The sequence below is a fragment of the Trachypithecus francoisi genome, unplaced genomic scaffold (genome assembly GCF_009764315.1).
Source record: "Trachypithecus francoisi isolate TF-2019V2 unplaced genomic scaffold, Tfra_2.0 Lachesis_group4, whole genome shotgun sequence".
NCBI lineage: Eukaryota > Metazoa > Chordata > Mammalia > Primates > Cercopithecidae > Trachypithecus > Trachypithecus francoisi.
In genome coordinates, this window is record NW_022681469.1 from 7,254,284 (window position 1) to 7,279,052 (window position 24,769).

Below are 24,769 nucleotides of genomic sequence, written 5' to 3' on the forward strand. Positions count from 1 at the left end.
CATTTCTGATTCTGTTGGTGTGGGTGGGACCAGATAATCTGCGTTTCTAAACCAGTTCTAGATGCTGCTTCCGCCCTGGAGACTCCCCTTGAGAGCCACAGAACTAGCCTGGAGATGAGTAGTCTGAGCCTGCTTTCGCCTCCCTCCATGAGCTAAGAATGGCTTTTACATTTTTAAATGGTTGAAAAAAATCTAAGGAAAAGTAGTATTTTGTGACACATAAAAATTACACAAAATTCAGACGTGTCCATGAATTTTAAAAGTTTTCTTTGAACACAGCCAAGCTCATTTTTGTATGAATTGTTTATAGCTGCTTTTGAAGTACAAGGGCAGAGTTGAGTAATTATGCCAGGGGCTATATGGCCTACAAAGGCTTACAGTATTTACCATCTGGCTCTTTACATAAAAATGTTGCCATCCATGCGCTAAACTATTTAGAATATAACTGGAAACTAATTTTCAGAACCCTCAAAGATTCAATGGAGAATTCGTTACAGTAAGTTCAGCTACTATAATTGTCTATAGCAAAGGATTGCTGTTAAATTTAGAAATAATGGAGCCTGAAAATATTCCTGTATTTTAAGGTATTGATAGAACTACCCTTAAAGGCCTTTTCAGGGCTTGGCTTATTCTCACTTTGTAATGATCAATGTAAAGAAGAGGTTTATTTGTTATCATCTAGGTTCTCTCCCATTGACTTTAAGTATGTGGCCATTATTTTTCAGTCAAATATAGTTGTGAACTAATTTGAAGAAACGCTGTTTTTTCTTTTTATTGTTGTGTGGTGCTGTCTGTTCTCTCACCTAAGATGCATAGGCTATAAAGCTTTTATGGAGCCTGTGAATTGTTTCAGCATACCTCATATTTCACTAGTTCCTAAGGGGAACCAAAAATAACTCACCAAGACCACTATGCAGAGGCTCCTACAGCCATCTACAAGCATCTCCTTCCCTTCTGGAGTCAGTAAGCAGGAATAAGGGGCTCCAGCCCCGGGGAGGTCAGCATGAGGGGTAATGCTTTGCCAGAAAGGGCTATGGCCTTACTAATGAGTTCTGCTCTTTCCTCAAGCTTTGCAGCTTACTGATTTCCATACTTGAGAATAATGTTTGAAGAAAAGGATGATATTTTCGGAAAACCAGCATTTGACACCACTCTATCTTCCCTCCTTATTTAATTTTTAGTGGCATGTTAGGATGGTGCGTCATAGCTTGGCATTGAAGTAGCATGAACTAAAAACCAAATGTGCAGATTGTTCACTTATTTTTTACCCTTTCCAATTACATTAGCAAACTTTGGGGGCTCAAATGCAAGGTGGTTTTGGATGTGGCAACCAGTTGCCAAAAACAGATGGAGGAAGTGAAAGCAAGAAACAGCGAAGCAAACGGACTCAGAGGACGGGTGAGAAAGCAGCACCTCGCTCAAAGAAAAGGAAAAAGGACGAAGAGGAGAAACAAGCTATGTTCTCTAGCACCGATACGTTTACCCACTTGAAACAGGTGAGGGTGAGTCATTTAGAGCAGCCCCTTTAAAAAGTCAAGGATATAGGCCGGGCGCAGGTGGCTCATGCCTGTAATCCCAGCACTTTGGGAGACTGAGGCAGGTGGATTGCTTGAGGCATGAATTCGAGACCAACATGGCGAAACCCCATCTCTACTAAAAATACAAACGTTTACTGGGCGTCGTGGCACACGCCTATAATCCCAGCTACTTGGAAGGCTGAGGCATGAGAATTGCTTGAGCCTGGGAGGCAGAGGTTGCGGTGAGCCGAGATTGTGCCACTGCACTCCAGCCTGGGTGACAGAATGAGAGTCTGTCTCCAAAAAAAAAAAAAAAATTCAAGGACATGAGAGATCAAATGCTAAAAGACATCTGAACAAGGAACCTAGTAGACTGTTTCCAAGCAGAATTGCACCGTATCCTATTGGCACCTGAAATTTACGGTAATACAAATAGATTGATAGGTGATAGTCAAGATTTTCTTACGTTCATAAGGAGTAGCCTCAGTACCCAGAAAAATCTGTCCTCAGTACTTTGTTGTGACTCTGGATCCAAAGAAATACATTGTAAATTCTATTCCTACACCTCTGTAGTTGTCGCAGAAGGTGGGAGACAGTCGCTAACAGTGCTGTTGGTGGTACTCAGCCTCGGTTTATGCCCCCCCGTTCTTGCTGAGCAAAGATAAGAAATGTGTTTTTCTTGTTAGACACCTGGCAGCGTCCATTTAGTACAAAGCTTATTTTTAAGTCTCAAAGGTCTGTAGTCTGTCTCACTTATTCCAGCATTTTGATACTTGAAAATTTTAAGTCTCATTTTTCTGAAGCCTTATTAAGCAAAGTTGCTTCGGGTCTTAGAAAGTTGAGCTACACTGAGTCCCTTTTATCATGTACATTACTCTTAAATGTGTTTTTTAATAGCAGCTCTCTCTGCTCCCTCTAATGGAACCAATCATTGGAGTGAACTTTGCGCACTTTCTTCCTTATGGCAGTGGCCAATTTAATAGTGGGAATCGACTTCTAGGAACTTTTGGCAGTGCTACCCTGGAAGGGGTTTCGGACTACTATTCTCAGTTGATCTACAAGGTATGTTTCTCTGCCAAGGTGTTGTCTTGTTTCATCTTTGGGTAACATGTCAGAATTGATAGAGCTTGTCTTGTTTTTGTATCTAGTTTACATCTACTCTTCCAAGTTTTATTAAAACAAGTTCAGCTGCAGGGTTACAATTTTACCTGAAGTATTTCTAGCATAAACATTTGAAGTTTTTTTATAGGTAAGAATACAAATTGCAAGAAATATCTATTATGTACTTCCATGGTAATGGAAATCCTTATTTCCTTATAACCTTTATTAACTCCTAAAATGAATTCAAAATCATTATAAATGGTGGGGATTTTTAAAAAGCAGTTAGTATTTTACCTTGAAAAATGAAATTAAACAATTTTAAATGTATCTCATCTAATGATTTAGGTATTACACCTAATTCCTAGACTATGGTAGGTTTATTTTATTTTATTTTTTTATTTTTGAGACAGGGTCTTGCTCTGTCACCCAGGCCAGATTGCAGTGGTGCAATCTCAGCTCACTGCAATCTCTGCCTCCCAAATTCAACCAATTCTAGTGCCTCAACCTACCAAGTAGCTGGGACTACAGGCATGCACCACCACGCCCTGAGGTCAGGGCTGCAGTGAGCATGATCGCACCACTGCCCTCCAGCTTGGGTGACAGAGCAAGTCTCTGTCTCCAAAAAAAAAAAAAAAAAAACCTATCTTAACTCTTAAAAGTGTCTTTTCTTCTGGCATAAGCTGTTCTCCAACCTTACTTTATCATCCTCATGAAATTCTTTATCTTTGCAAAATTTGTAATTTCACCTTGCACTTGATTGGCATGGTGTTATTGGTAGATTCCAAGTCTCTCCTTGAGAAACCAATCAGTAAATGACAACTTGGCGGTAACTGTAAAGCTGGGAGAGGTGTCTGAAGAGGAACTACATTAATGATTTTGTTACTTTAGGATTACTACTGTTGCTTCTTTTAAAGGTCTTAGTCAATCCAGATTCTCATATCTCAGATGTGAGTTGTATTACAAGTTTAAGACCAGAAATTCTTAAGTTTTTCGTAGAACTGGGACGTATCTTAATGATAACTTGAAGGAAATTTTGATAATTTTTTGCAACTTATCGATTGCATTTTAAAGTTATACTTCACTAGCTTGCAGAATTGCATAAATAAAGTCAGGTATAAAGGAAATTAGCTTCTTAATTTCAGAGCTTAAGTAGTCAAGTTGGATAAAGTAAGCAAGTTGATATGTCCATAAAATCACGAGAATCTGTTCCACTAAGAAGCCTCCTGGCCTTGTATGTATTATTTTTCTTGGTGTGCAAGGTACCTCTTGATTACATTTCTGTAGCCTTGCTTCTATGTGCATAAAATTCACAGAACTAAGTTTTAGCAAGGTCATTGCATATTTGCTCAGTAGCATGTAATTTAAATTTTTTGGTCTCCTGCAGCAGAATAATTTAAGTAATCCTCCAACACCCCCTGCCTCTCTTCCTCCTACACCACCTCCTATGGCTTGTCAGAAGATGGCCAATGGTTTTGCAACAACTGAAGAACTTGCTGGAAAAGCCGGAGTGTTAGTGAGCCACGAAGGTATGATTATAGCTTCCAAATTTCACACCTCGGAGAAGTGTACCTCTGCCAGTGTGTATTGTGAAATGGCAATATAATTGTAAAGTTCTACCTATTTATCAATGTTGACTAAATGTATTTATGGTTTTGTGTTTTTGCTTTTCCAGTTACCAAAACTCTAGGACCTAAACCATTTCAGCTGCCCTTCAGACCCCAGGATGACTTGTTGGCCCGAGCTCTTGCTCAGGGCCCCAAGACAGTTGATGTGCCAGCCTCCCTCCCAACACCACCTCACAACAATCAGGAAGAATTAAGGTACAGGTTATTTTTTTCTCAAATAATTCTTAATTATTTCTTTTTTTAAAAAAAGTATGTATGTGGCATAATGTCTTTAGGAATAGCATGTAAAAACATTTGAGGAGTAAAATTTGGTGAATCTTCAGGATTTAAAGTTTATAAGACCTGGTTACCATTAAACATAATTAGTTTGCATTTTTTTAAGCTTACATCATATAGAGAGTTACATGACAATAATCTAATAGACATTAAGGCAATGGAAAATCTCCATGCAACATATTTCAGAGATCATTGTCCTTTAAAGGCTATTAATGCGATTTAGTGTTGTTTGTAGGTGTCTAAAATGAAAGAGCAGAAGTTGCTGATATCAGAGAATGCTGTTGTGGAAGAGAGTTTAAGAACTGTCTGGGGTTTATAAACTCTTTGTGTCAGTTCTTTAACTGTAAGATTCTCATTGGGGAGAATCAAGTTCCCTTAGTAGATAATTGCTGCCCAACTCTTTAGATCAGAGGATTCTTACGACATCATCAAATAATTCTCACTTCCTTGGAAAATCTGCCCACTACCCTCTATTTGATCAGACATTTATTTAACCTAAGTCCCTACTTTATTAATGGGGAAACTGTGGACCAAAGTGGAGAATAATCTGTCCAGATTGAGGATCCAGGTCCCCTTTCTACTGTACCTCAGCAGGTCAGCCTTTCTTGGGTCTCCTGCGTGACAGCAACTTCTCTGCATGAGGAGTGGGAGACAGCAGCTCCACAGGGTTGTTCTGTGACTCTTAGTCTGAGACCTCACAATTGCCCTGGTAGACTCGAACTTGAACTCAGTAGGAGGGACCAGTCTTTTGTTTTTCTCACCTCACTTAAATCAGTTAAGAAAAATAAGGGCCGATGAAGTCAGTGGCCAAGCTTTCTCCCATCTTGCCGGTGTAAAGAGCAGCATAGGACGGCTATTTTCCCAGTCAGGTGTGTGCAGTAGGATGGCTGTTTTCCCGGTCAGGTGTGTGCAGTAGGATGGCTGTTTTCACCGTCAGGTGTGTGCAGTAGGATGGCTGTTTTCACCGTCAGGTGTGTGCAGTAGGACGGCTGTTTTCCTGGTCAGGCGTGTGCAGTAGGACGGCTGATTTCCCGGTCAGGTGTGTGCAGGTAGGACGGCTGTTTTCCCAGTCAGGTGTGTGCAGTAGGACGGCTCTTTTCCCGGTCACGTGTGCGCAGTAGGACGGCTGTTTTCCTGGTCAGCCGTGTGCAGTAGGATGGCTGTTTTCCCAGTCCGGTGTGTGCAGGTGTGACCATTGCATATGTGCTTGGACTGCTGTTTCCTTTTTAAAATCTTTTTAAAGTCTTCCTTTTTTGTTAAATCCAACCAGCAGCTCTTTCCTTTTCAAGCTACAGGAGTGCTGCCCTAGGCTCAACGATCTGGGATTTTGAAAAGGTGCTTTGATGCTTTCTATGTTATATGCTAATCAGAACATCTTCCTCTTTGGCAGGTCTTCAAACTTTGGTGCTGAAGCTTTGGTTAAAAGGAAGCATACCATATAGATTATTTTGTAGCTAAATATTGTTCTTGTATTTTCTTCCCAGTGTGACTCTGAGCTGATTAATTTGCTGTGCGTCGTATAGGTGCTGCTGCCAGAGTGTCCTTACAGCTGTACTCATAGATGTCAACAGGGTTGGCACAGGAAGCCCCCACGGGTGGATTTGCACACTTTGATGGTGTGTTTATTTTTTTCAGGATACAGGATCACTGTGGTGATCGAGATACTCCTGACAGTTTTGTTCCCTCGTCCTCTCCTGAGAGTGTGGTTGGGGTAGAAGTGAGCAGGTACCCAGATCTGTCATTGGTCAAGGAGGAGCCTCCAGAACCGGTGCCATCCCCCATCATTCCAATTCTTCCTAGCACTGCTGGGAAAAGTAAGAAAAACACTTAACCTTATTATTTCCCTTTACACTATGCCAATTTACCAATGTAAATATTTTGATTTTGAAAATCCATTATTAACACTTTTTTCCTCTTTTTTTTCCTCTCTTTTTTAAGGTTCCGAATCAAGAAGGAATGACATCAAAACTGAGCCAGGCACTTTATATTTTGCATCACCTTTTGGTTCTTCCCCAAATGGTCCCAGATCGGGTCTTATATCTGTAGCAATTACTCTGCATCCTACAGCTGCTGAGGTAAAAGATTAAATGACTTCTTAAACAGTATGTCCCCAATTTTAAAAGATGGGTCAGGTGTCTACCGTGAAACACACCCAGCAGGATCACTGAGGACGAAGGGCCAGAGAGCAGGGCTGGTGCCCACTGCAGACCTCCCACCTGCCTTTGAGTGCCATCCTTTGTCAGTGAATTGGTCTCAGCCTACGTCAAGTAAAAAGGGAAATTAGAGCTCACATTTTCTTATTAAAGGACGTATACTTCAGAGAACTCTTTTTTTTTTTTTTTTTTTTTTTTTTTTTTTTAAATAGAGACACGGTCTCCCTCTGTTACCCAGGCTGGAGTGCAGTGGCACAGTCATAGATCACTGCAGCCTCAAACTTCCTGGGCTGAAGTCATCCTTCTGCTTTAGCCTCTTCAGTAGCTAGGACTACAAGTGTGAGCCGTCATGTCCAGCTCAGAGAAAAACTTCTTTATAACCGTTAACAGAGAAGAAAATTAATGAAAAAGAACTTTATCAACAATAACAGTTTTGCAGAAGCAATAGAAATGTTCCTCAAGTAGCATCTGCTTGTATCAGACACTAGTAATTTGCTGAGGATTTTTTATGTTTTTAACTCTGAATTCTGTGAAGACATTTCAGTAGAGACCAAACTAAAGTCCAGTGATGTGGTATTTTGGTTATCAACAAAATACAGCAATAGCAAGACCTTTGTCTGTTCTTACGGGTTGTATCACGTTTGGCCAGAGCTGGAGGGAAGCCCCTGGAAGTAAGCTTTCTGACCACCTGTGGGAACTGACGGGCCTGTCAGATGTTACGATACCTAAAATAGTTTAATGTGTTCCTAGATATTTAATGTTAATTGGAATCCCTTTATGAGGATTTCTGTGCATAAATTTTGTTTTTTTTGGATATTGGTTCGTTGGAGCTAATTTTTTTCCTGAGACTCTGAGTCTAAATAAAATTTGTTGGATTTTCTTAGAATCTGTGTATCATGCAAAGAGGATTTATCCTAAGTGTGTATTTTTCTTCAGTGGTTCACTGTTGCCTTCTGGGTGAATAACACAGCATTTGCATTTGTTTTAGAACATTAGTAGTGTTGTGGCTGCGTTTTCCGACCTTCTTCACGTCCGAATCCCTAACAGCTATGAGGTTAGCAATGCTCCAGATGTCCCATCCATGGGTTTGGTCAGTAGCCACAGAATCAACCCGGGTTTGGAGTATCGACAGCATTTACTTCTCCGTGGGCCTCCGCCAGGATCTGCAAACCCTCCCAGATTAGTGAGCTCTTACCGGCTGAAGCAGCCTAATGTACCATTTCCTCCAACAAGCAATGGTGAGCTAATGAGCTTTTTGTTAACCCCATATCCATTCCTGATTCAAAAGTTAAGCTTACTCTTTTGAGATATCGATTATCTTTTAACTATGGACAGGTAACATGCTGGTGTGTAGTCCTTGGTGAACTCACCATGTGTGGGGTGTTCTGTTTTCTGTGGTGTGATTTGACCTCTGGTGCTTTCGCCTGTGTATTCTGTCATGCTGTCACCATGTGGGTGCCAGCCATCTGTGCAGGCTGCCAGAAGAAGCCTGTGATGGGCTTGCCCTCGAGCAACTTTTGGTCTTCCTGCCTCCCAGCCCTCATCCTACTGCGCCTGGGCTACCTGGTACAGATGGAGCTGGCGACCTGACGTGGGTTCTGTTTCCCATTCTCCACTTTCCATCCTCACCTCCCTCTTGTTTTACCTCAGCACCAGCTCTACAGGGCCCTTCTCTTCCCACAGAGGTATTCATGCCTCCCATCTCTGAGAATGGAACAACTTCCTTAGACTGACCATGATGTCGCTTTCCTTCCTGCCTTGCTGGCAGTCTTACAAGCATGCTCAGTCCAGGCCCTGGCTTCTTCCTCTTGGCTTCTAGCTGTTTCTGTCACTTTTTCCCTGCTCTTTTTTGCCTTCACACTACACCTGAATGATGCTTTCTAATTCCTGAGTCCTTATTTACCTTCTTATCCTTGGCCTTGGCTCTTTCCTCATTTCTGACTCTGTAAGTCACACTTATTTAAGACTCTTACACATTTATCATTGTATCTTTCATAAAATGTTTTTTTACCATCTTAACCTGCAAGCAAAAGTAATACCTGTTTCCCCCTCTGTCTTACTTTGCACTTAGACTGAATAGTAATCTCTCTTGGTGACTTAGTTTAATTAGATTCTTCTTTTATACTGCCATTGTTTTCCCAGCTATTTGAGAATAGGCATGTTTCTTTATTTCGGCCCCAGTGTCAGATAATCGATTCTGTAACCATTGCTTAAAAGATAAGTTTTTTTATTAATTAAAGAATAAAGTTAATGAACCATGTTGTAATGAGTTGATGTTACATAATTTTTCACCATGTGCCACCTTGTGTCATCAGTCAGTTTTAATTACTAACAAAAGTTGATTGCCTTTAGGTCTTTCTGGATATAAGGATTCTAGTCATGGTATTGCAGAAAGCGCAGCACTCAGACCACAGTGGTGTTGTCATTGTAAAGTGGTTATTCTTGGAAGTGGTGTGCGGAAATCTTTCAAAGATCTGACCCTTTTGAACAAGGTACTTTGCTATTCCTTTTATGACCCCACCTCCTACCTCCAGCGAAATTGTCCTTGGCAGTGTCTCTTCCAACATCAGAGAGAGAGACACCACTTATGGTGGTGCGATGGACACATGTTCCTGGTGGTGGCATCAGCATATGTTAGACGTGCTTGAGCTGAACACCAAAGACCTACAACAGGCTGTTAAATGGAATATTATGAGGACTACATATTTTAAATAGAGTGAACTGTGGACCACATAGTTTGGTTCTGTATGTTTATTTTCTCCCTAGCTAAATTATCATATGCTAAATATTGGGACATAGTTCTCTTTCTACTATTAAGATAAAGAACCGCTGTCACTTTTGAATATAACGTAAAAACAATGTGTAGATCCTGTTTTTATTAAATTTTGACTTGTTGAGATTCCCACACATTTCTCTTTGCTTTTCAGGATTCCCGAGAAAGCACCAAGAGGGTAGAGAAGGACATTGTCTTTTGTAGTAATAACTGCTTTATTCTTTATTCATCAACTGCACAAGCAAAAAACTCAGAAAACAAGGTGAGATGAGGATAATCTCAGCTGATAATAATGTATAACAAGTGATTTCTGTTCTGGGCATGTGGGAGTGAATAAACAGATGTGTCCCTGCCTTCATGGAGCTCTGTGTGGGAAATCCAAGGCAGATGCTGTCGCGGCAGAGGAGGAGGAGGTGTGGAGACCCTTGAGTCATGCTGCCCTTTCAACTTAGTTATTTGACAAAAGTGGGCAGAGTTACGTTTTAAAAGTTAAATAAATAGAACACTAATATTAACATCTTTAATTTTACCAGTTTAATTTTTTTTTTGAGACAGTCTCGTTCTGTCCCACAGGCTGGAGGGCAATGGCACATCTTGGCTCACTGCAGCCTCTGCCTCCCGATTCAAGCGATTCTCCTGCCTCAGCCTCCCGAGTAGCTGGGATTACAGGTGTGCGCCACCATGCCCAGCTAATTTTTGTATTTTTAGTGGAGATGGGGTTTCACCATGTTGGCCAGGCTGGTCTCAACTCCTGACCTTGTGATCCACCCACCTCGGCTTCCCAAAGTGCTGGGATTATAGGTGTGAGCCACCACACCTAGCCGTAAATATCTTAATCAGTATTTTAAAATTACTTCTATTGATGTTACCGTGATAGGAAAACCTGTTTAAAGGTAAAATTTAAGACTATCTGTGTGCATTTTAAGAGAAAACATTTTGCTCACAGTATGGTGAAAGAGGTCTGCTTTATTTGATTTTGTGTAATTTGAGTGTGTCCAACTGAATAGTTGACACAAATGATATGTTCGTAATTACGTTTTGAAGGAAGCTTTTACTTTACAATATTACTGCCAGTCAGTCCTCCATCCAGGTTATTGCTCTAGTATGTCTTGCACAGAAGAACATTCTGAAGACTTCCTTTTAACAGGTAGTTGTGTGTAGTATGCCTGTAATAAAATCCAAGCTATATGACAGATAAATTTAGACCTTAAAATGTATCAGCTTAAACGCAAGGCGGTTTTTTTCACCATATAGTTTAAGTTGGTTGCAGTCCCTGCCTGATTTGGTATGAGGCATGTCTTTTTTCAGGTACCTTGTCAGGATTGGGGCATGTGAAGAGGGCAGCCCCCATGGGTTGGTTTTTATTAGTTTATGATACTCTGTACCATAAAGTAAATAAGCTATTGGAGATTTCCTCTCAGCTCAACTCTTTCAGTAGCCAATCAGAGCTGAGAAGCCTCAGAGGAAAGTTAATATGATTCATTTGTTGACAGGGGCTCCTTCCCTTTCTCTGACATTTATGCCAGTTGATTAAGCCTGAGATTAACAGATGTGAATTTTAGAGAGGAGATAAGCTCTCAAGAAGTGATGTTGCAGCATTCTTATTTGGTTAAACAAAAAACACTGTTCCGTTGTACAAATTATATTAGCTCTTCTGAAAGCATTGTGGTTTTTTTTTTTTTTTTCCTTTTTCTGGTTTTAATATAGTTAGAAAGGGGATTGTCCCAGAAAGTATAAGAACAGAATATTCTCCAGAATTCTGGCTTTGTGGAAAAGGCCTGGAAAGGATGCGGCACAGCTGCCGTCACTCGCTCTCTATTCCTGTGCACCTTAGAGCACGGTCAGTTTCTGCGATGCGTGAGCCCCAGCACTTACTGCTGACTCTCCCTCTGCCCCACACATCCTCTTCAGTCATACTGCTCAGTTTCTTGTCTTAACAAGAATTGCTTTTCGGGCTTGTGAATTATTTTTCATTGTCATGGTTTCTTTCTGTTGCCCAGGAATCCATTCCTTCATTGCCACAATCACCTATGAGAGAAACGCCTTCCAAAGCATTTCATCAGTACAGCAACAACATCTCCACTTTGGATGTGCACTGTCTCCCCCAGCTCCAGGAGAAAGCTTCTCCCCCTGCCTCACCGCCTATCGCCTTCCCTCCTGCTTTTGAAGCAGCCAAAGTAGAGGCCAAGCCAGATGAGCTGAAGGTAACAGTCAAGCTGAAGCCTCGGCTAAGAACTGTCCATGGTGGGTTTGAAGACTGTAGGCCGCTGAATAAAAAATGGAGAGGAATGAAATGGAAGAAGTGGAGCATTCATATTGTAATCCCTAAGGGAACATTTAAACCACCTTGTGAGGATGAAATAGATGAATTTCTAAAGAAATTGGGCACTTCCCTTAAACCTGATCCTGTGCCCAAAGACTATCGGAAATGTTGCTTTTGTCATGAAGAAGGTGATGGATTGACAGATGGACCAGCAAGGCTACTCAACCTTGACTTGGATCTGTGGGTCCACTTAAACTGCGCTCTGTGGTCCACGGAGGTCTATGAGACTCAGGCTGGTGCCTTAATAAATGTGGAGCTAGCTCTGAGGAGAGGCCTACAAATGAAATGCGTCTTCTGTCACAAGACAGGTGCCACTAGTGGATGCCACAGATTTCGATGCACCAACATTTATCACTTTACTTGCGCCATTAAAGCACAATGCATGTTTTTTAAGGACAAAACTATGCTTTGCCCCATGCACAAACCAAAGGGAATTCATGAGCAAGAATTAAGTTACTTTGCAGTCTTCAGGAGGGTCTATGTTCAGCGTGATGAGGTGCGACAGATTGCTAGCATCGTGCAACGAGGAGAACGGGACCATACCTTTCGCGTGGGTAGCCTCATCTTCCACACAATCGGTCAGCTGCTTCCACAGCAGATGCAAGCATTCCATTCTCCTAAAGCACTCTTCCCTGTGGGCTATGAAGCCAGCCGGCTGTACTGGAGCACGCGTTACGCCAACAGGCGCTGCCGCTACCTGTGCTCCATTGAGGAGAAGGACGGGCGCCCGATGTTCGTCATCAGGATTGTGGAACAAGGCCATGAAGACCTGGTTCTAAGTGACATCTCACCTAAAGGTAACATCTGCCATTCACATGCTGTGCAGACTACTTACTCTGATGTCAGGCTAATGAATGCGTTTTGTCAGTTTTCCATGTTTGTCTCGTGTTCATTTTATATTTTATAATGTGTATAATTTTTCATTTACAAATGCCAGTCGTCTTTGTGTTCTCACACCTTGCTCTCTTTGCTATACAGTTGTCTAAAGACTTTCATTGTCAGTATATCTTTGAACATAAGAGTTGGTGAAGTAAATCTGAGAGTGATTTGTAGATAAAGTTTGCCTGTCATTTGCATTGGGAACCTCCTTTTTTTTTTTCCCCCCGAGATGGATGGAGTTTCTCTCTAGTTGCACAGGCTGGACTGCAATGGTGCGATCTCAGCTCCCTGCAACCTCCACCTCTCGGGTTCAAGCGATTCTCCTGCCTCAGCCTCCCGAGTAGCTGGGATTACAGGCATGCACCACCATGCCCAGCTAATTTTTGTATTGTTAGTAGTTTTTAATTTTGTATTTTTAGTATTTTAGGGGTTTCACCATGTTAGCCAGGCTGGTCTCAAACTCCTGACCTCAAGTGATCCCCCTGCCTCAGCCTCCCAAAGTGCTGGGATTACAGACGTGAGCCACTGCACCCCGCAGGGACCCCCTTTTTCTTAAAGTCAGTTTCTAGAAGGCAGGAATGACATCTAAACCATACTGTATACATTGTCTTATCTTAGAATCAGATACTACTTCAGTTTAGAGGTGGAAATTAAACACTTAGTCTGGACCTCCGTGGTTAAGTCTAGATTGCCACTTTTGCTTATGTAGAAAGTACACAAACAAAAGTATGTAGAGCTGCTTTCTTAAGTTTAGCACTTAAAAAAAAAGTCTGAAAATACTCTAAAGATAATTCCAAAGAAGATATCAATTTAACATTTTAAATCTGAGGGGAAAGGAACATACCTATAGACATTACCAATTAGACTAATCATTTTATAATCTGATATGTTATATGGCCAGTATGAAAGTAATGAACTGTTCGCATGAAGTTCAGTTATATTAACTTTTTCCACTTTAATGTCCTTAATCTATTATTTTCTCCAAAATTTAGGTCTTTAAAATAAATTGCTACCATTTAATAAACAGATTCATTAGATTATTACCAAACAGACTTATTAGATTATTGCCCAACAGGATTTATTTGGAAATTAGTAAATCTTTGTGAGTGGTTATTCTTCATTTTGCTCTTGTTTTTTATACTGTATCCTATTTCCCATAAAAATTATGTTTTTGTCCCTATGTAGGTGTCTGGGATAAGATACTGGAGCCTGTGGCATGTGTGAGAAAAAAGTCTGAAATGCTCCAACTTTTCCCAGCATATTTAAAAGGAGAGGATCTGTTTGGCCTGACCGTCTCTGCAGTGGCACGCATAGCGGAATCAGTGAGTGTCTTGGTCAGGCTTTGAGATTGGAATTGCTTTCCTAATTCAGTGTGACCTCTTGAACACATGCTGTAACATTTGTGGCACTCTTCAGAAAGTGACTTAGCCTGTGGATTAACCCGTTAGTCTTAGAGGAAACAAGGCATTGGTGATTTATCGGGAGAACTCAGTATGTGGTACTCACCCAGTGAGGTAGTTAACAAACTTCAGGTTCTTTTCCAGGCTGGAGGCAAGCAGGGGTGAAGGACACCAGGCTTGTCACATCTTCTGGGTGTGCTGGATGGGTGGGGACACTCTCCTCTTCCCTTGCCTTTCTAAAGTTGCTCCCACCTCAGAATGTCAGTGTGCCCATTTCCTGACACTGGGTATTTATGGCCACTCTCCTGCCCTCTTCCTAGGGTGAAGTCACTAGAGGGCAGTAGATCGCAGCAGCACTGATTTATGACCTCTGACATCTCTTTGCCTAAAAGATTACAAGCCTGTTTGGCAGTGAGTCTCACTGAACCATATCTACACAATAGTTTTAGAAAATTATATGATTCTAAGGCGTTGTTTTCAAGAATAAAAATATCATTGGTGTGTTTTCTTTGGAGAAGCAGAGGAAACCCTAAAAGCCACTGAGTAATGTGCCTAATTGTTTTCTTTGGCATAGCCCTGCCTAAATGAAGCTGACCTTTTATGACTGTAGAGAAATAAATTTCACAAGCAATGTATTCCAGAAAAGACGTTTAACATGTAAATTACTTTGAGTAAACCTTGAGTTAACACCTATGCTCTGTGTTCCCAGGACATGGAGAGTGACAACCTCATCATATCAAAGTCAAGTTGAAAGAAGTGAGAAATGATCAAGAAAGAAACCTTATAAATGATTTTTAAGCTATTCTTAATTGTAAAATTCCAGACAGAGATAGAAAAGTTGGCATTAATCCAGGTGAAAGAACTAAATGCGAATCACTACATGCCCTGTGTTTGTAGGTATTGGAATAGGCAGACCCTGAAATCACACAAGCGTGTACATTGGTCAGCCAGTGTTTGTTGCATGGGCTAATCTTTTTCTTCAAGGAGCATTTGGCAGGTTTACCTAAGTGTGGCTTTGAAACTGAATTTGCTTACTCATATTTAAGTAGATCTACCTACAGGCTGATATTTTGAACACAAGCTAGAAGACCATTTTATTATCGAGGAAAATGGTGACGAGTTATTTCTGTTGTGGGCCATCCTTTGACCAGCTTGAGATTGTCTGTAGTCTCCATCAGATGGGTTGACTCTGTGTCTACTTTGCTTCTTTTCAGCTACCTGGGGTTGAGGCATGTGAAAACTATACCTTCCGATACGGCCGAAATCCTCTCATGGAACTTCCTCTTGCCGTTAACCCCACAGGTTGTGCCCGTTCTGAACCTAAAATGAGTGCCCATGTCAAGAGGTTTGTGTTAAGGTATTTTGTTTTAACTTCACATAGTACAGCCCAGGGTTTCTAGGCATATTAGTGGTTTCTTGTGCTTGATTTGTCTGCTGCTTACAAACCCTGCTGTCTGGCTGTGTATGTGCCCAATTACATAAGAGAACTCGCCGTGTGTCTCTGCTAGGCAGCTTTCCATGTATGTTTCTGTTAGTAAGAATTTGAATTAACCTGGTTTTGGGCATTACTCAGAGGTATCTTCAGTTTTCCTTTTATTTTTTTCCTGTTGATATGCCATTGTCTGCAGGCCTCACACCTTAAACAGCACCAGCACCTCAAAGTCATTTCAGAGCACAGTCACTGGAGAACTGAACGCACCTTATAGTAAACAGTTTGTTCACTCCAAGTCCTCGCAGTACCGGAAGATGAAGACTGAATGGAAATCCAACGTGTATCTGGCACGGTCTCGGATTCAGGTGAAGAAATACTTTGTGTACAGGAAGTGGAGAGACAGGGTAGAGTCTAGCAGTCTGAAGCTGTTGACGTCCAGTATGTGAAAATGATTTCACATAGCTGCGCGGACAGAAACCTGTTTTCAAAATCACTTCAAATCCTGTCCCTTCATAACACTAGGGAGTTAATCGGTAGTCTTGGAACTTAGTGATTGGCTTCCCCAGATGGAAAGCAGACCAGTGGAATCCGCACCTTTGCATCTTGTTGGGAGCTCCGGGAGGCAGGGAGCATTGTCATTTGCACACTCTGGATTTGTGGAGTGCTCAGTAGAGCTGTTTCAAGCACTTCAGACAAATACAAATGAAAATATTTTCAAAAGGTACACCCATTTTGGAAGTTACCTTATCTTTTGGAAGCTACTGTTTCATGAAATCGTTGCACGTTTTTTGGTAGACTGTGGACTGTCTTACAAGTAAGGCCATGTATAGGCTAAGCATTTGAGTTTACACCTATAGTCCATACTTTCTGAGTTGCAGACCCAAATATCCAAATGCCTGTTCAGCATTTTTCTCCTTGGATGTCTCAGAATGGAATTACAAAGCTCTTACTTTGTCAAACTTGTCTAGCTCCTAAACCCCGCCATCCTACAGGCTCCTTGGATTACTCAGTGATGTTACCATGTGTGTACGTTGGCCTCAGTACCCCCAGATTAAACCTAAAGCATCATCAAGTTCTGTTTTCTCCTAAAATTTCTCTCAGATCCACTCTTAGGTTCCCAGCCCTATCCTGATCCACATCTCACTTACCTGTACCACTGCAGGCCTGGCTGTCTCCTCCCATCCAGTTCCTTCTCAGCAGCCAGGGAAATATCTTTACCATATAAATTGGATCAGCGTTCCTTTGTCTGTGTTCATTCAGATTCTTGTTCCTTTGTCGGAACCCTTTTACTCTTCACTAGACGTTAGTAGGATCTTCCCTTTATTGATATTTGGACATTTCACAGAACTGCGCCTCAGTGAAGATCTTTTTATTGATTGCTTTCCTCCCTTGATGAGCCCTTTCAACCTGGAGCATCGTGACCTTCCGTCTGAGAAATGTGTTTTGTATTCATTCTTTTGCAAGTTCTGCCCCTCTGTTCCCTCTGTGTTTACACGAAGACCTCTGAGATTCAGGATCTCAAAGTGTGGACCTGAGACTAGAAGCAGCAGCACCACCCAGGGAGCTTGTTACGACGTGCAGGTTTGGGGGCCCCAGCCCACCCTTACTGAATCCAGCTCTGGAGGTGGGGCCCCCTGAGTGATTCTCTTGCATGCCAGAGAATAATGTGTCTTATATCCTTTCTCCCCTTCTGTTTTTGGTTTCCTTGTCTCTCTATTCTTTCTGAGACTTCCTCTACTTTATTTGCTAATCTTTCTTGTCCATTTTTAAAGATTAGCTACGAGCCCTTTCTGCTCTTGATCTTTATGTTTGACATTCTGTTTCTGCGTTATGAGTGGAGTATCTTTGTTTTTTTCTCTGCTGTGGCCCCTTTCTGTTGAGCCTCTCTCGGATTCTGTAGGTGGATTAGTGCTTTGCCTCTCCTCCTTCCAGTTGTAGCTTTCTCCTGCTAAGGCAATTACTTTTCATTTTAAATAGTTCATTCACTCTTATACCCATTCGTGTTCTTGAGGAATGTGCTTTTACTGTGATTTTAGTGGATATCTTAACTGTGTTCAGCCTGTCATCTTGAACCTGAAGCATTTTTGAGAGTTCTGGTTTCTGTCTGTTGACTCATTTCATCCTGCCAGCCTCCCATCTGCCCACCTCCCTGGGGATCCCATGGATGATCTAATACGTATCCTGTTTTTCTGTGCTAATATCTTAGAAATATATACACTTTTATGTACATATATAAAAATGGAATCATGTTATATTTCTTTTTCTCCATCTTCCTTTTCTCCGTAATACTCAGAGGTCCCTCTACATCAACTGAGGTCGCTTCATGTCATTCTCTTGAATGGCTATGTGATGTTCCATAGTGTTGATGAACTGCAGTTAAACCATTGCACTACTATGGTGTTTATAATTTTTCTCATAACAAACTGTTGCTATATCTTGTACAACTATCAAAATGAATTAATAGTTTCACTCCTATGGGCTATATTCCCAAAAGTAAGGTTTCTGTGTAAAAGTGTGTGAACTTTTCATTTAAATAGATATTGCCGCTTTTCTAACAAGGCCCTCATTGCACACCTCTTCCTGCAGCACGTGAGACTATTTTCTTGTTTCCCATTTGTGGCTGGTGTTACTATTTTTTTGTTCAGGTGGCCTGATAAATATAGATTGACGTTGTTACCTTAATTGAATAGGCAGCTTTTCATGTCGGCCATTTGGATTTGCTTTCCTAGGAATTGCGTATTCATATCCTTTGTCCATTTTTCAATTTGTAGCAGTTTACACTGTTCAGAATTTTCCCCTACAAAATACCCTTTGCCTACCAGCAAGTGTGACATCTTTTTTCTTGTAAAAGTTAATGTTTATATAGACAAACATACATAATTTTCTGTTGCATCTAGTCTTGGTCAAGACCCTAGATCGTATATGTATTGTAGAGTTTTTCTTGCATAAAATTTTTTTAATGTAATTTCATTTTCTTCCATTGGATAACCAGTTGTTGAAGGGCCATTTAGAAGTAACCCACTCATATTTAACTGATTTATTTTCTTCTTTTTTGAGACAGGGTCTCACTCTGTCACCCAGGCTGGAGTGCAGTGGTGCAGTCTCAGCTCACTGCAGCTTTGATCTCCCGGGCTCAAGCAATCCTCTTACTTCAGCCTTCTGAGAAGCTAGGGCTACAGGCGCACACCACAATACTTGGCTAATTTTTTAAAAATATTTTTTTAGAGATGGGGTTTTGCCATGTTGTCCAGGCTGGTCTTGAATTCCTGAACTCAAGCAATTCACCTGCCTTGGCCTCCCAAAGGGCTGGGATTACAGGCATGAGCCCCTGTGGCTGGCCGGATTTTTTTTTTTTTTTTTTTTTTGAGTCTGAGTCTTGCTCTGTCACCCAGGCTGTAGTGCAGTGGTATGATCTCGGCTCACTGCAACCTCTGCCTCCCAGGTTCAAGCAATTCTTCTGCCTCAGCCTCCCAAGTAGCTGGGACTACAGGTGTGCACTACCATGCCCGGCTAATTTTTTTTTTTTTTTTAAAGTAGAGACAGGGTTTCACCATATTGGCCAGGCTGGTCCTCAAACTCCTGACCTTGTGACCCACCCACCTCAGCCTCCCAAAGTGCTGGTATTACAGGTGTGAGCCACTACGCCCAGCCTTTTTCTTCTTCTTTTGACCCCACAAAATCTAGACTATAAACTGAATGTTAATACCAGTTACTACTATATGTTAAATTTTCATATATGCAGGGATCTGTTTCTCTTTTCTGAGATAGAGTCTTACTCTGTCACCCAGGCTGGAGTGCAGTGGTGCCATCTCAGCTCACTGCAACCTCTGCCTCCCAGATTAAAGCAATTCTCATGCCTCAGCTTCTGGAGTCTCTCTCTGCACTGGAGTGCAGTGGTATGATCTCAGCTCACTGCAACCTCTGCCTCTGGGACTCAAGCAATTCTCTTGCCTCAGCCTCCCTGGTAGCTAGGATTACAGGCACGCACCACCATGCCCAGGTAATTTCTGTATTTTTATCAGAGACGGGGTTTCATCGTGTTGGCCAGGCTGGTCTTGAACTCCTGACCTCAAGCGATCCACCTGCCTTGGCTTCCCAAAGTGCTGGGATTGTAGGTGTGAGCCACCGCGCCCGGCCTATTTGGAATCTCTTCATTTCCACTGATCTTGTTTATTCTAAAACCACACTATATTGATCTCCATACATACTAAGTGTGTTATCTGGTTCATTCACTTGTGAGTTGTATCTGGAGTAGAACAGATAACCAAAGATGGTTGTTCAGAGGATAAGTCAGTTCACATACTAAAGTCAGTCACATGGCCCTTCCCACTGTGTGTTCCCGGATGTGCTTCATGAGGACGCAGCTGGGGCAGCACATGGTCCTAGGAATTCCGACTAGATTCTGCAGCTGGTTGCTACATTCTAGAATTCAGTTCAGTTCTAGAATTGCCTTCTAGTCTAGTACTTCTGATTCAGTTGCATCTAGTCTAGTACATCTAGTCTAGTACTTTTGCATTCAGTTGCCTTCTAGTCGAAATTAAGAGCAAAAACCCAAAATTGGGACAAGAAAATACAACTAAGTATGGGAAAGACCCATAGTTTTTTAGTATGTTTCTCTACAAGTAGTGCTACCAACCTAAAATAGTGCACCTAGCAGGCCACCAGCAGGGGAGTACAAGCTGCGCAGTGAGAGCTGCTTCCATTTCAGCCATTTCAGACTTCTTTCCCAGCCTCAGAATTTTGTATTAGTGAAAAATGTGCCTTCCCCAAGAGCTTCATTTGTTTCCAACGTTCCTGTTATTTACAGCAGAGTGACGTTTCCTGTGTCTGCTCTTTGCCCTGGCTCCTGGGAAGCTCAGATACTATTTACAGTATCAGTGATTGGTTATAGTTAGCCCGATTTCTGTGTTATTAAATTTATTATGTCTTTTTTGAAATAGTATTGGGGTAAAATAAACACCACAAATCAATAAGCTTATTTAGTTGGTGGGAACTCAGCTGTCTAATCTGGAAGATTAGATAGTCTAATACATAAGACAGCTAAGCCACAGTATTTGTACATAGACCCTAAGAATTTAGTGCTAAAAAAGACATAGGAAGAAGCTAGTGATGGCCTAGTTTTAAGTAGTAAAAATGTCCAATTTTTTAAATTTCAGAAAATAGCATATTCAAAAATGATTTGAGTTAAAGTGAAACTTCAGTATGGCTTCTAATAAGACCCAAGGGTAAAACCTTTGTATGAGAAAGAGAAAATAGATTTGTTGTCAAATAAATTGGAAGTATATAAACACTTTGTTTTTTTTTAAGGGGCTGGGCCTGTATGCTGCTCGAGACATTGAGAAGCACACCATGGTCATTGAGTATATCGGGACTATCATTCGAAATGAAGTAGCAAACAGGAAAGAGAAACTTTATGAGTCTCAGGTAGGTGTCTGGTCCCTGCGATTGTATAAACAGCGCCATCACCCTCTCCGTTTCTCCATGCCAACCAAACACCCGAGAGGCAGAATGAAGTCTGTCATGCTGCATCCAGCTTCAAACAAAAGCAGTATCTGTATATTATTGTATTTTTATCACTTTTATCTCTTTCCATTGGTGTTATGGTTTACTCTGATAGATGACTGTAAATTAATGATCCTGGCTTCACACACAACCTGCTGATTCCATGCTTTCCATTTGTGCCATGTAAATGTCATCTGTGCCTAATAGAATATCCACAGTAAGGGTGATCAGGGTGCCGTTCCGTTCAGTGTCGACTGAGTCCTCCTGGTGTGGATAGGAACACAGGGGAGTTTCAGATCGACACTGATGACTGCCTGACTTTTCCCTCAGAACCGTGGTGTGTACATGTTCCGCATGGATAACGACCACGTGATTGACGCGACGCTCACAGGAGGGCCTGCGAGGTGAGGCAGCGAGGAACCTGACGGGGAGTGCTTTTGCTCAGGGGGCCAGTGCTGGTGCGGTGAACACTGAAGCCAAGGGAAAGGCTCTCACTACAGCCTGGCAGCGATTAAAAATTCAGAGCAAATGAGTTTTGAGAATTTTTATTTAAATTTTATATCTGTACTTCCACTAATGGGCAAATAAAAATTTAATTAGCAAAAACTTTCTCAATAAATGGAAAGTTTTTTAAGCTGCTTCTAGCTGTTTTACAATATAGTTTTCTGACATGGTGGCTTGCAGGTATATCAACCATTCATGTGCACCTAATTGTGTGGCTGAAGTGGTGACTTTTGAGAGAGGACACAAAATTATCATCAGCTCCAATCGGAGAATCCAGAAAGGAGAAGAGGTAAGAGTCTGAGAGATTGTGTCTGCCTTGTCGTCTAGATCCTGGGTGAATAGTTTCCTCCTCACAGAGGTAACTTGCTCACTTGTTTCCCAATTCTTTGTTGTGATAAAAACTCTCTATAGTAGGCCAGATGTTCCCACCCTGTAATATTTCACCCTTCAGGCATTCCAGTTCCACCCTCCTCCACATACCAGCTCTGTAAGCATTTGCTGTCACCTCCCGCTTCCTTTCTGTGCCATGGGTTCAGCATCTGCGTAGCACCCAGGTGGTATCATTTCTGTGTGCCATAGGATCCTTCTTTATCCCCTTAACCTGGACAGTTTGGCAGCGTCCCCTCTAAAGAGCATCCCCGTCCGTCTCCAAGAGGGCCGTGCGTGGCTCCTGGGATGGCACTGTTGGGCTATGGGCGGCAAATCTGGGCAGCTGTGCTGCTGAGAATTGTGTGCTCACGCTGACGATCAGTGCATGCTTAACCAAGTGCTCACATCCACACATTCCCCAGCAGTCCAGGTGTGTGTTGTCTTCAAAATGCCGAGTGCCAAGCTTGCCATTTGTCTCTGTGCTCTCAGAGGAGACTCTGGTCCAGCATCTCACCTGTTGGGATTATTATTGGCCTTAACTGCTGCATTTGTTTCCCAACTTGGTCTTTCCCACCATGATTTAGGTACCTTGGTTCTGGAATTGCCTACTGAGCAGCAGGCTTGGTTTCTGTAGGGAACGTCCCACATTTGGGGAGTGAGGCACCTGAGTGACTTGACTTTGTTGGTGCTCCTATCCCTTCATGGGATTCTATCTGTGTCTTGGGTCTTTGTGGAATCTCCTTTCTTAGTTAAGAATAAGGATCTGACTAGACCCAAGGCCCATTATACATCTCAAAGTAACATGTAAATGAGGCCGGGTGTGGGAGCCCTGGCATGGTGCCCGTAACCGATGGCTACTATGGTGGTCAGAAGAGACTTACTTGAGCCCAGGGCCGCCTGCCCCCTTCCTACTTGAACATTCTTGAGTGAATAGTTTAATCTGAGTCCCTATTTTATCTTCTGCAAGACGGAGAAGATGATTTCCTTACCAGTTTCGTGTAAGGACTTAGCACATACCTGAAAGCAAGCAGGGGAATCATTGCCAAGAACAGCTACTCACTAAACAATGGTTTCTTTCCTTTCTGTGTAGAAGGTCTTTCCAGCAAGTGTTCTAGAATAATTTCAATCAGAAAAGACCTAGAAATTACTGGTCCTCCCCTTCATTTCGCAGCGCTGGGTCTCTCTGGGGTGGTGGGGGTTGCAGGGGCCACGCAGTGAGGCTTGTACCGTGGGACTCATGCAGACTCCCACCTACCTTGGTTGGTCTGAGATGTTCATTTGGTGACCTCTAAATAGAAAGACATCCTTTCAGTCTTGAGTGTGGAAAAATGAAAGAGGAAAAACAGTGTTAGCTGGCAAGGGCAGTTCCTCTCACCCAGACTTGCATGCCCCATTCAGCAAATGAGGGGAGGTGAAAGCCTCCTGGGTTCAGGGAGAGGGGTAGGAAAGCAGCTGCCCTTCCAGTCCCCTCCATCCACCTGCAGGGACAGCATTATGAGAAGTCACAGAAATACAGCTTTCTCCGGTTAGGCTCCCCTTTCTCAGATCTGGCTGTTTGAAAATACTGCCTCCCTCATTTCCTCTGTGCACGCGCAGGGTCCCATGGAACCTCAACAAATCAGGTCTTCCTTAATTTACATCTGTTTTGTTCGCTGGTTTTTAAATGCAAGGGAGATGGAGGCAGAAACGCCATTTCCTTCCTTGCTGTCCTTTCTTACCCTGTGTCTTTGCCGTGGGCAGCTCTGCTATGACTATAAGTTTGACTTTGAAGATGACCAGCACAAGATTCCGTGTCACTGTGGAGCTGTTAACTGCCGGAAGTGGATGAACTGAAATGCATTCCTTGCTATCTCAGCGGGCGGCTTGTCCCTAGGAAGAGGCGATTCAACACACCATTGGAATTTTGCAGACAGAAAGATATTTTTGTTTTCTGTTTTATGACTTTTTGAAAAAGCTTCTGGGAGTTCTGATTTCCTCGGTCCTTTAGGTTAGAGCAGCGCCAGGAGGAAGCTGACAGAGGCAGCGCCCCTGAAGTGGCCGAGGTGAAACAGAATTACAGAACGGTCCAGCACTTTGCTTTCTTTTCTTTTCCTTTTCTTTCTTTTTTTGTTTGTTTTTTTTTTTCCCTTGTGGGTGGGTTTCGTAGTTTTGGTTTTTTAGTCTCACTAAGGAGAAACTTTTACTGGGGCAAAGAGCCGATGGCTGTCCTGCCCCGGGCGGGGGGCCTTCCTATGAATGTAAGACTGAAATCACCAGCGAAGGGGACAGAGAGTGCTGGCCACGGCCTTATTAAAAAGGGGCAGGCCCTCTAACTTCAAAATGTTTTTAAATAAAGTAGACACCACTGAACAAGGAATGTACTGAAATGACTTCCTTAGGGATAGAGCTAAGGGATAATAACTTGCACTAAATACATTTAAATACTTGATTCCATGAGTCAGTTTATTGTAGTTTTTGATTTCTGTAAAATAAGAGAAACTTTTGTATTTATTATTGAATAAGTGAATGAAGCTATTTTTAAATAAAGTTAGAAGAAAGCCAAGCTGCTGCTGTTCCCTGCAGAACTAACAAACCTGTTACTTTGTACAGATATGTAAATATTTTGAGAAAAAATACAGTATAAAAATAGTTATTGACCAAATGCTACCAGGCTCTGCAGCAGCTCGGGTGCTTATAAAATGTTCATAGGGATGTTACAATATAATTTTGTGTTATAAAATATGCCATTATAATTATGTAATAACCAAAATTTCAACCTAGAGTGTTTGGGGTTTTTTGGAAACTGCAGTCTATTAGTACTTAATGGTTTTATACACCTTCCTTCTGACAGAGCGGGGCGTATGCTACAACTTTTATAGCTGTTTTGGTAATTTAAACTAATTTTTTCATATTATATTGTTGCATCCCTACTTCTT

General features: G+C 42.0%; 1 protein-coding gene across 1 annotated transcript in view; it reads left to right on the forward strand.

The window, feature by feature from the left end:
• The window catches only part of KMT2C (lysine methyltransferase 2C), a 302,059-nt gene extending 278,152 nt beyond the window's left edge, over positions 1 to 23,907 (forward strand). Inside the window, 16 exon segments of the mRNA XM_033193165.1 lie at positions 1,287 to 1,496; positions 4,003 to 4,144; positions 4,291 to 4,438; positions 6,155 to 6,333; positions 6,458 to 6,594; positions 7,661 to 7,910; positions 9,025 to 9,164; positions 9,600 to 9,707; positions 11,446 to 12,565; positions 13,833 to 13,969; positions 15,262 to 15,404; positions 15,676 to 15,844; positions 20,787 to 20,903; positions 21,312 to 21,385; positions 21,666 to 21,774; positions 23,595 to 23,907. Coding sequence (XP_033049056.1) covers positions 1,287 to 1,496; positions 4,003 to 4,144; positions 4,291 to 4,438; positions 6,155 to 6,333; positions 6,458 to 6,594; positions 7,661 to 7,910; positions 9,025 to 9,164; positions 9,600 to 9,707; positions 11,446 to 12,565; positions 13,833 to 13,969; positions 15,262 to 15,404; positions 15,676 to 15,844; positions 20,787 to 20,903; positions 21,312 to 21,385; positions 21,666 to 21,774; positions 23,595 to 23,687 — 3,276 coding nt within the window. The 3' untranslated portion in view covers positions 23,688 to 23,907.
• The last annotated feature ends 862 nt before the right edge of the window (positions 23,908 to 24,769 follow it).